Below are 11,201 nucleotides of genomic sequence, written 5' to 3' on the forward strand. Positions count from 1 at the left end.
CCGAATGTACTCCTTCTTTCAGTATAGTATACTCGCTTACTATACTTTTATCGATCCACAAGAATCGCAAATAATGATTAAAACAAAGATTATTTCTAGTAAACTGAAAAATAGATAGTAGAACGCGATATTCAATGTTCATTCTAATCGATCGCAAAAGAACTGTCAAAACCAGACTGTCATTTCTCATGAATTTTTATTATGACATTGACGTTCGAATATCGTAATCTTAATAAGTAAGTCGAATATAGTAATCCTCGAAATAAGTCAAAATTAATCATTTGGAAAAGAAAAACTAAAAACTGATCTCGTTCAAGATACAATACATCGAAATATTGATAAAATGGCATTATAAAATTATTTTTTATTTCAAATATCAAATCACGAATGATGTCCTGAACAATAAAATAATTCATTTGATTTATTCGTAAAGATTATTCTATTTAGAATTCTTTAAACATCATTGAAGGAGAATGTAAGTTTATTAATATTTTCTTATATCTTACGAGGAAGAATAGAATAACTTTTAATATACTTGAAGAATGGTTAAAATGAGGGTAAAAATGAAAGCACATAAGTAAATGAAGGATAAAATATATAATTATGATACTAATAAACTTATTTTAGCAAATCGTTGCTTACGTCACCGATGCTTCTAATGGTATTGGTAAAACGCTGGTCGAAAAATTTCTTTGTCAGGTTGGTAGAATTGTGACACGGTCCAATCTGAAGAAAAATTTTGCAGAATGTATGGGTGACAGATGTCTCTTCCCTTATACTGACGTAAGCTTATTGAAATTTCATAAGAAAATAAATAAAAAATCATTTTTAAAATTAGAATCTCGGTTAAACGAAATTCGAATAAATTCTATAAGTTAGGATAGAAAAGGACGTAGTTGAGAGTTTAAAATAAGTCAAAAGTAGATTTGGTGAAATAAACGTACTCGTTAATAATGCTAGTGTTTTCCAGTTTTGAAATGATATATAATTTTAAAGAAAAGAAACCACATTTTATTAAATTTTTTGAAATACTGCTTGACGTCAATGTATGGGGCATATTTAACGTAAAACGATTGGCACTTGGTTTGATGGAAGAAAACAAATCTGATGTAAATAAGCAAAGAGACGTTATAATGAATTTGTCTAGCAGTATGGCATATGAAGTACCACCTGGTATGTGATTGCGTACAATGCAACTAAATCAGCAGTTTCCGGTATGACTTGAGTATGAGTTGTTGGTATAGCTCCTGGTTTCATTGATATCAAAATGACAGATTAATATCGAAAAAACGATTTATTTTTACTTATCACAAAAAAAATCATCGATTATATATCTTTTATTTTTTAAGTTTTTGAATTCAATTATTCTAAAAGATAAAAACAAAATAGATTGCGATGAGCTGGTCACAGATAAAATTTAGTAAATGGGACGAAGTGACTAATCTTGTTCAAACAGTCATCGAAAATTTATAAATAAATGGAATTGTACTTTCTATTGACACGTCTTCGCGATATTGTCAAACTTGTAATAATTCGGAAGAACCGAAAATTCCAGTGAATTGTTAAACGTTCCAATAAAGTAGAACAAATTCTGACAATTAAAAAAATTATTTTTTTGTAAATTTTTACAAGAACACTTGAATTTATAAAGATTTTATATTGTTCGTTCACAGGACGTACAAAAAGCCCCTAATAAAAGATTATACGATTTAAAAAAAAATGAAAAGAAAAAAAAGTAAAAGATAGCTTACTACGTGGTAGTTTTTCGCACACGTTTCGGAACACGTCGTCATCGTTGTCATTGTCGTTTCGTTGTCGTAGACGTGCACCTACTTTCCTGTAGGATAAAATTTATGTATGGAAATATCCGCGTGAGCATTACGCATGTGGAATATCAGGACCAGCAGCTGGAGGCCCTCCTCTCTGACGACACTTCCTAGGAAAATGTATTTTAGCGTGCACGGTCGAGGCACTAAGGTGGAAATATCGCGCTTGAGCGACCCTTTTTCCCTTCTCCGCAGTCCCTTCATCCTAGAGGAACCCTTCCCAATACATGGAAACATAGCTCCTCGAGGCACGACTTTTTTCAAAGAGCGTAGGTATCGAGAAACTAGAAAATAAGAAGTGGAAGAGAGAGAAAGAGTCTTCTTTTTTTCACACTTTCTTTCTCTTTCTATCTATCACCTGGGTGGTAGGGTAATTTCATGTTTTATACACATATGAAAAAGAAAAAGAGATAGAGAAAGAGATGACAGTTTTATGAGTTGAAGACAGATAATGGTGGATATTCAAGAGGATTTGTGATTGGAGAGATATGTGAGTAAATTAAATTATGAAACGACACAAATTACTGAAATTACGAAGAAAAATCATGAATGGAAATAATTGAATTGTAAAATAAGTCTTAATTATATGTTCTATTTTTATTCACACATAAACATTATGAAGCATTTAATAATAATGCTTTTAATACTGCAAGTTTCTGAAATATATACAAAGTAAGTGTTTACTGTACATTCCAATTGTTCATTATAATACTGATTATATTTACTGGATTCTTCTTGTGCATTAGGAAGGATAGTTATTAGGGGTAGTTATAATACTGTCTTACTGGCAAGATGGTGGGATACTTTATGGGTTAGATGCAGTGGTGGATGAAGAAGAAGATCCGGTAGTAGATGCAGAGGTAGATCCAGCTGTTGATCCACTGGTAGATGCGCTGGTTGATCCAGCTGTGGATCCAGTAGTTGATGCACTGGTTGATCCAGCTGTAGATCCAGTAGTAGATGCACTGGTTGATCCAGCTGTAGATCCAGTAGTTGATGCACTGGTTGATCCAGCTGTAGATCCAGTAGTTGATGCACTGGTTGATCCAGCTGTAGATCCAGTAGTAGATGCACTGGTTGATCCAGCTGTAGATCCAGTAGTTGATGCAGTGGTGGATGCAGCAGTAGATCCAGCAGTAGAACCAGTAGAAGATGCAGTGTTTGATTCAGCTGCAGTGTCAGAATCATCCTCGTCATTTTCGGTGTTAGACTTAGTAGTAGATGCAGTGGTGGATGCAGCAGTAGATCCACTGGTGGATGCAGTAGTTGATGCAGCAGTTGATCCAGTAGTAGATGCACTGGTTGATCCAGCTGTAGATCCAGTAGAAGATGCATTGTTTAATTCAGATGCAGAATCATCGTCATCATTTTCGGTGGTAGTAGTAGATGCAGTGGAAGACTTAGTAGAAGATGCTTTAGTTGTTTTAGTGCGTGATTTAGTAGATTTACTAGAGGAAGCTGTAGTTGAGTGGGTAGTAGTAGTACCAGACGTCGTTGTGGCTGCAGTAGTATGTGGTTCAGTAGTTTCAGGTGCTTTAGTAGTTCTTGGTCTATGATGTCCGTGGTGAGGACCATGGTGAGGTCTGTGATGAGGACGATCATGAGGACCATGAGGACGATCATGAGGACGATCATGAGGACCGTGAGGATGATCTTTAGAATCGTCAGGACGATCGTTAGGTCTCTGAGAAGGTCGACTATTTTCCTCTGGTTTGGATGGTCTAGGTCTGAATGGTCTAAATCTGCCTGCTCCAAATCCAAAACTTCCAATTAATCCAAGTCCAACTTGTTGAGGTCTGCCTACATCAAATCCAAATTGTCTTGGTCTGCCTAGTCCAAATCCAAATTGTCCTGGTCTGCCTAGTCCAAATCCAATTTGTCCCTGTCTGCCTTGTCCAGGTCTATTTTGTCCAGGTCTTTCTTGTCCAGGTCTATCTTGTGCAGGTCTATCTTGTGCAGGTCTATCTTGTGCAGGTCTGTCTTGTGCAGGTCTATCTTGTTCAGGTCTGTCTTGTGCAGGTCTGTCTTGTGCAGGTCTATCTTGTTCAGGTCTGTCTTGTCTTGGTTTATCTGGTCTAGCTTCATCTGGTCTAGGTCTGCCGAATCCAAATCTTCCTATTTGTGAGTTTGGTCGAGCTCCTAAATTAAAGTGGAATCCTCCTCCTGCTCCTATTCCTGCTTGAAATCCAGCTCGATTCCGACCTTCTTGTGGAGCCTGCCGTCTAACTCGACCATCATCAGGACCAGCACCAAAGCCAAAGCCAACATTTTTACTTACGTCAAACTGAAATAATGTAATATGATATTACTTGCAAGTTAGAAAAATTTCTTTGTTAAAAGAGTAACTTGTTTTTATATATAGTTTATATTATCTTATAATATAAACTTACTCCGAAGGGAAATAAAGAGACGTTGAAGCTTTTCCCAATACCGAACCCACCACCAAATTGTGCCGAGGCACAAGCCGCAGTAGCAAGTAATACTATTACAGTAATCTGCATGATTGCTAGTCTAGTATTCTGATCCTGCAATGCTACATCGATCGAAGTTTATATACTTTTTTCACTAATGAAGTCATATTCTTTCGAGCAACAAGAAGATAAATTTTTACACGTAATCGATTACTGGACAATTGACTCTTCGAAAAGAATTGTTTTGTAATTATTACGAAATCATATTTGCAAGAAACTATTATTCATGTCATGTCTAAGACTGACAACGATATCGTGTTATGAAAAATGTTCCTTGATGCAATCGTAATGACGTATTAGTTAAACAGATACTGTATTTTTTCTATTATGAGAGGTTATATATAAAATGGAAGTATACAAATTTCTACAAATTAAAATATTTTTTAATAAAATATTTTATTTAGTAAAAATCACTTCACGCACATAATAATTATATTAAAATTAAGACATATGCATTCAAAAAAATAATGAAAGAAACAAAATTTTATTAAATATTACAGATAGGAATGCGGAAAAAACTATTATTTCTTGTAAGACAAATAAGTCGATGTTTACACTTAATGCGGATATTGTAATTATTTGTATAACATATGGTTCGATGTCATTACCATTTGTTGTCAATAGAGGATAATATATTGAATTGTATTCAAAGAAGTTGTATAAATATCTCGTATTCAGTCTGAATAGTCGCAAGTGGAAAAGAACACTAGAAACCATGAAGGTCTTAGCGCTCTTTTTAGTATTCACTGTTGCTTCAACAACAGCCTTCTCGGTAAGTATAAATTATTAAAAGAAAACTATTATTGAATGCTTTATTGATCCTCTCTAACAAGTCATTATAACCGTTTTATTTATTACATAATAGTTAGGCCAAGGATTTGGTCTAGGATCAGGCTCTGGTAATGGTAGACAAAGTGGACATGGTGGATTAGGTCTAGGACTTGGCGCAGGACTAGGTCTAGGATTAGGAGGTCTTCTTGGACATAAGCAAAGTCATCCAGCTCAACCAGCACAACAACCAGCTCAACAACCAGCTCAACAACCAGCTCAACAACCAGCTCAACAACCAGCTCAACAACCAGCTCAACAACCAGCTCAACAACCAGCTCAACAACCAGGAGTAGGTGCAGGAGCAGGTGCCGGAGCAGGAGCAGGTGTCGGAGTAGGAGCAAATGTTGGTTTAGGAGTTGGAGTAAAGGCCGGAGTAGGAGCAGGAGTAGGCGCAGGAGTAGGTGTAGGAGTAGCCGCAGGTGTAGGAGCTGGAAACAATGCAGTAGGAGCTCCCGGAGTAGGCTCTGGAGTAGGCGCAGGAGTAGGATCAGGAGTAGGCTCGGGAATAGTAACAAATTCAGAATCTAAGCCAGGACAAGGAGCCGGATTAGGCGCTGGAGTAGGTGCCGGATTAGGAGCAGGAATAGGAGCCGGATTAGGAGCAGTTGGAAAAGGAATAGGAGCAGTAGGTAGCGGAATAGGTAAAGGATTAGATTCAGGATTAGGAGCCATAGGTCAAGGTATTGGAGCAGTAGGTAAAGGAATAGGCAACGGAATAAGTTCAGGACTAGGAGCAATAGGTAAAGGTGTAGGAGCAATTGGTTCTGGAATCAGTGGATTAGGTAGTGGATCAAGTGCCCAGACAACTGCAAAACCAGCACCATCTGGTGGATCGAACTCCGGATTAGGAGTAGGAGTAGGAGTAGGAGTAGGCGTAGGAGTAAATGCAGGAGGTAGCAAACCCGGCTCTGCCGCCCCTAGTTCAGCACCATCAGCTACTGCTGCCCCAACTACCGCAAAACCATCTGGTGGATCAAACTCTGGATTAGGAGTAGGAGTAGGACTAGGAGTAGGAGTAGGAGTAAATGTAGGAGGAAGCAAACCCGGCTCTGCTGCCCCTAGTTCAGCCCCATCAGCTACTGCTGCCCCAACTACCGCAAAACCATCTGGTGGATCAAACTCTGGATTAGGAGTAGGAGTAGGACTAGGAGTAGGAGTAGGAGTAAATGTAGGAGGAAGCAAACCCGGCTCTGCTGCCCCTAGTTCAGCCCCATCAGCTACTGCTGCCCCAACTACCGCAAGACCTGCCACAGCTGCCCCTAGCTCTGCCGCACCAGCAACTGCTGCCCCTAGCTCTGCAGCACCAGAAACTGCTGCACCCGAAACTGCTGCACCAGAAACTGCTGCACCAGAAACTGCTGCCCCTAGCTCTGCCGCACCAGAAACTGCTGCTCCTAGCTCTGCCGCACCAGCAACCGCTGCCCCTAGCTCTGCTGCACCAGCATCTTCAGGAGGATCAGGCTCTGGAGTAGGAATTGGTGCCGGACAAGGCTCAGGATCTGATGGAAGTTCGGGATCAGGATTAGGAATCGGTGCAGGTCAAGGCTCAGGATCTAATGGAGGCTCAGGATCAGGAGTAGGAATTGGTGCCGGACAAGGCTCAGGATCTGATGGAAGTTCGGGATCAGGATTAGGAATCGGTGCAGGTCAAGGCTCAGGATCTAATGGAGGCTCAGGATCAGGAGTAGGAATTGGTGCCGGACAAGGCTCTGGATCTGATGGAAGTTCAGGATCAGGAGTAGGAATTGGCGCTGGTCAAGGTTCTGGAGGTAGTGCACCCAGCTCTGCTGCACCAGCAACTGCTGCCCCTAGCTCTGCTGCACCAGAAACTGCTGCCCCTAGCTCTGCCGCACCAGAAACTGCTGCACCCGAAACTGCTGCACCAGAAACTGCTGCACCCGAAACTGCTGCACCAGAAACTGCTGCACCAGAAACTGCTGCCCCTAGCTCTGCCGCACCAGAAACTGCTGCCCCTAGCTCTGCCGCACCAGAAACTGCTGCTCCTAGCTCTGCCGCACCAGCAACCGCTGCCCCTAGCTCTGCTGCACCAGCATCTTCAGGAGGATCAGGCTCTGGAGTAGGAATTGGTGCCGGACAAGGCTCAGGATCTGATGGAAGTTCGGGATCAGGATTAGGAATCGGTGCAGGTCAAGGCTCAGGATCTAATGGAGGCTCAGGATCAGGAGTAGGAATTGGTGCCGGACAAGGCTCTGGATCTGATGGAAGTTCAGGATCAGGAGTAGGAATTGGCGCCGGTCAAGGTTCTGGAGGTAGTGCACCCAGCTCTGCAGCACCAGCAACTGCTGCCCCTAGCTCTGCTGCCCCTAGCACTGCTGCCCCTTTCTACTATTCTACTCAACCTGGTCAACATTGCATCTGTTATTAATTTATGCAATTATTTGAGATTATTTAACTCGACCTAATGTTTTCGCAAAACAATCGCAATGAAAATGTATTTATTTAAAATATAGTTTGTTAGCAAGATACAACGTTTCTAATATTATCCATAAAACTATGCTTAATATTATTCGTGGTCTTCTAGTACAATAGAAAACTCATAAGAATATATGTATAATACGTGTCTTGTTATTGAACATAGCGCTCACGAAAGAAGTAGCAATAAAGGATTATAATTTCTGTCGGTATTAAAAGATTTCTTGTAGAAAACTTTGACTATCCAGTAAGAATCCGAAAATTTTCAAGTACGAACACGTGTATGAAGTTCATATATTCGACGTGCTAGCGTGTGTACGTGTACGTGTACGTGTACGATTGATTTTGCTTGATCCCATCCCAAAATCATTCCCTTGTGAAATATTTCGCAAGAGCAAGAGCGTTAGCTTTCTTCATTCATTTTGTACGGCTTTCTCACAGTCGAAATCTTCTTCTTTCGTAAAGTTTCGCGGTATTTTAAGGAAAGCAAAAGACGCTCATCGCGCTTCGAACTCTCAACTATTCCTTAGATCTTCCATGCCGACAGAAGCAAACCATTTATTCGCTTCGACGATGCACCACCAACCAAGGAAAAGTGGAGAAAAGAAGCCCCTTATACGTTACAGGGAAGAAAGCGAACCTTTTTCTCCTTCTCCGTAGTCCTCGTCCTCGATGTTCATCCTCTTCGTACCTTACGCTAGGTTCGCGCTTGGAATTCAGCCAATTCGTGCGAGAGCGCTCATGCTTTTTCACGAAGAACCTATTTATCCAGGCGTTCGTTAAGCGACGAAAGAAACCATTCTGGCTTTATCCCGTGACAACCTCGACTACCAGCCACCAATGATTTTCAGACTTTCATTATTCTACGTCTAGACATGCAAGATTCCATCGATTCAATCTCGTTTTTCGTATTCTCTTGTCAATTTGAATCAAATAACCCTGGAAATCTTTTCAACAACTATACAAAACGCAACTCAAATCCCTCGAAAAATTAAATAACTGTATACTTAAAAATCAGACATTTTTACATGACTTCTCATAATTTTTTTTATTGTCATACAATCGATTATTTTTTTCATGCAATAATTTTTTAGATACGCGGAATACTTTACATCCTTTAACCGCATTATCGATTGCTGTGAAGCATAAAGTTAATAGAAGGGAAGAAAGTACTCGTACGATCTTTTCATTCAAAAACCATTTAATACATCGCGCAAGCACACACGATTAAAAGCACATACAAGTACATCGCTTTATTCATACATTATTTCAGTTACGCAGAATACTATTCAAAGATGGTTGAGAGTTTCGAAGAATAATTGAACTTTAATTTTTTTTTATCAAAATTCTTCATTTTCTTTAAATAATTTTTTTATTGTGTGTGTGTGTGCTTATCATTTATATTAGAAACATCATCATGTTTATTAATTAATAATAAAATTATTTATTTTAGATGTTAAATCAAACTGTATTTTATTGATTATTTCAAAGAACAAGTTCCAAGCATCATATGTTCAGTCTTTTAACGAACTGTTACTTTCATTCGTGATTTCTCTCATTTAGTTGAATGCACAAACACCAAAGGGATCCCTAGCAATCGTTCAAGAACGAGAAAGTGAGAAACGGAGAGTGAGAGAGTTTGAGATAGCGAATGAGAAGGATAGAAATAGGCACGTGCGTGATTGGCAGAAATTCATTTCGAGCGATTTACATCCCACGCGGAAATTGCGTGTCTGCGGTACGCGCATACTGTTCCGCGAGGTCCTTTGTTTAGATGGCAACATTTGTCATAGGCACTCTCTCACTTCGTACGTGCTACCAAAGGGTGTAGGTGAGCATGTAAGTCGTCTTCGTCGTCATCATAGGAAAACAGACACAAGGGGGTGCCCTTCCAAAGCTTCTACCGTGTAATATTGGGCACAGATGCAAACTCCTGAGATTGCCAAAGGCCTTGATAATATCTTCAAGACACTTTAGACAATACGCTTACACGACTAGTTTGGCTATTCTTTTTTCTCATCCCTTTTCTATTTTACGATGAATGAATTCGTCTACAAATTGATTGATCGAAAGTATTATTAAAATATCTTTTTATTTAGTTATTAATTATTATAAGAGTTCAGCTTGAATATTGATTTTTGAAGTTTTCAGGAAGTAAGGGTACGTAATTGATTTGGTCTTAGTTATTAGATTTAACAAGTAACAAATTTTATTGTAATATTAGAATATTTGTATGGTCATAATTTATTTAAGAATATTATAGTCCTTGGAAAATAACAATTTTAACCCTATTTATTTATTACTTAATTTACACTTCGTGTAGTAATTTTATCACTAAGATACATAGAACTGCAATAGCAATTTATTAGAAAGAGAGAGAGAGGGAGAGAAAGATTACTAAGAACATAAAAAAAGAAAACAAAATTCAATTGGCCAGTTTACTAACACAATTTGATTTAAGTAGTATCGATTCTGTTTTATATCGATGTTATAACCCAGTTGCATCAGTTACTCTCCTGTTTTCGTGGAGAATCTCTGGACATGCACATCAACAGAGTCCGATATTTGCCTATCAAACAAACTTTATAACGAGATGAACGCGTGCAGTCTGTCGACGGAAAATATTGGACGTTCGCAAGCCCCCGTGGCATTGTGTTCAACAAAAGACCGACCAGTTTGTTCGCTTTTCAATGGACGATCGTTCTCCTCTTCTGTCCTTCCTCTTCTTATAAGGGAAGTCCTGGTCAGGACTATTTCGAACCCCTATCTCGTTCAACAAACTCGTGCACGCATACGCGTACGCACAAACTCATACATACAATAAACCTATTCGAACGATATTGGATGCTTCTGACACCGATTCAGGAAATATCAATTTAATGGTTATAAATTTGACGCCTTTCTCGAAACGTGGATTTCTTTATTCTTTTTTCCTTTTTTTTCTCTTTCCCATCTATATGTTTCTCTCTTGAAGATATAACACACAAACGTAAATCCCACCCGTCGTGAGAATATACCTCTCTAGGAAGAAGGTCCTTTGAGAGTCTTCTTTTCTGGACAAGTATATCTCTGTGTATATCCTAACGATCGTGTCTAGATCCCTTGTAAGTACCCTTGCACTGTATCCTCATAGGAAGCTTCGCAACATCGCGACGATCACAGTTTCCTTGTTCGCAAACAACCAAACACGAATTGTTACCATCGACAAGCTAGATTCCGAACGATCAATTTGATTGCTTGCTCGTTAGTATCTTTTATTCTGAATAGTAGTTAGTGACAATTGTTGGAAGATATTCAACGATATCTCGTAAATAAACAGCGTTAGTGATAATAGATTTAGAACATAAGTTGAGAGTATTAAACTAAGAGCATGAGAGAGAAAGATAGAGAGTGAAGATATATATCTTTCAGTGTGGTCGATTGTTCGAGTTAGAAATGCAAATTAATCGGGAAATCGTAATCGTGGAGCTATCTATTTGGAGTTAGGGGTTATCCTTCTCGTCGGGATAACATCGAACACTGAAGCCGGTGGTCCCGTAATGGGATAGCCTCGAACGCAATACACCCTTCACTGAAGCGGAAGAGAAACAGGAGAACGGCATTATTGGCGAAGCCGTTGCCTGGAAATCCCGGCAAGAAG

At 39.3% G+C, this 11,201-nt stretch overlaps 2 protein-coding genes across 2 annotated transcripts; one reads left to right on the forward strand and one right to left on the reverse strand.

The window, feature by feature from the left end:
• Window positions 1–2,404: 2,404 nt before the first annotated feature.
• Window positions 2,405–4,368, reverse strand: LOC149031411 (uncharacterized). Its single transcript, XM_089176058.1, has 2 exons — window positions 4,217–4,368; window positions 2,405–4,110 (listed from the first exon to the last, which is right to left on the reverse strand). The coding sequence occupies exons 1-2, from the start codon at window positions 4,325–4,327 to the stop codon at window positions 2,632–2,634; spliced, it is 1,590 nt and encodes a 529-aa protein (XP_089032184.1). The 5' UTR covers window positions 4,328–4,368; the 3' UTR covers window positions 2,405–2,631.
• Window positions 4,369–4,954: 586 nt separating this feature from the next.
• LOC149031412 (uncharacterized) lies at window positions 4,955–7,779 on the forward strand. The gene is made up of 2 exons (XM_089175958.1): window positions 4,955–5,069; window positions 5,163–7,779. Exons 1-2 carry the CDS (start codon window positions 5,013–5,015, stop codon window positions 7,512–7,514), a joined length of 2,409 nt encoding a protein of 802 aa, XP_089032084.1. The 5' UTR covers window positions 4,955–5,012; the 3' UTR covers window positions 7,515–7,779.
• The last annotated feature ends 3,422 nt before the right edge of the window (window positions 7,780–11,201 follow it).

Source organism: Polistes dominula, unplaced genomic scaffold (genome assembly GCF_049000335.1).
Source record: "Polistes dominula isolate Pdom_NZ unplaced genomic scaffold, Pdom_raw_medaka contig_21, whole genome shotgun sequence".
In the NCBI taxonomy this organism is placed as follows: domain Eukaryota; kingdom Metazoa; phylum Arthropoda; class Insecta; order Hymenoptera; family Vespidae; genus Polistes; species Polistes dominula.

Coding starts and splice junctions, on each gene's coding strand:
- LOC149031411 (XM_089176058.1), bottom strand. CDS start 4,327: ATGCAGATTACTGTAATAGTATTACTTGCTACTGCGGCTTGTGCCTCG. Junction 4,111..4,216: donor TCTCTTTATTTCCCTTCGGA/GTAAGTTTATAT, acceptor ACATTATTTCAG/TTTGACGTAAGTAAAAATGT.
- LOC149031412 (XM_089175958.1), top strand. CDS start 5,013: ATGAAGGTCTTAGCGCTCTTTTTAGTATTCACTGTTGCTTCAACAACA. Junction 5,070..5,162: donor CTTCAACAACAGCCTTCTCG/GTAAGTATAAAT, acceptor ATTACATAATAG/TTAGGCCAAGGATTTGGTCT.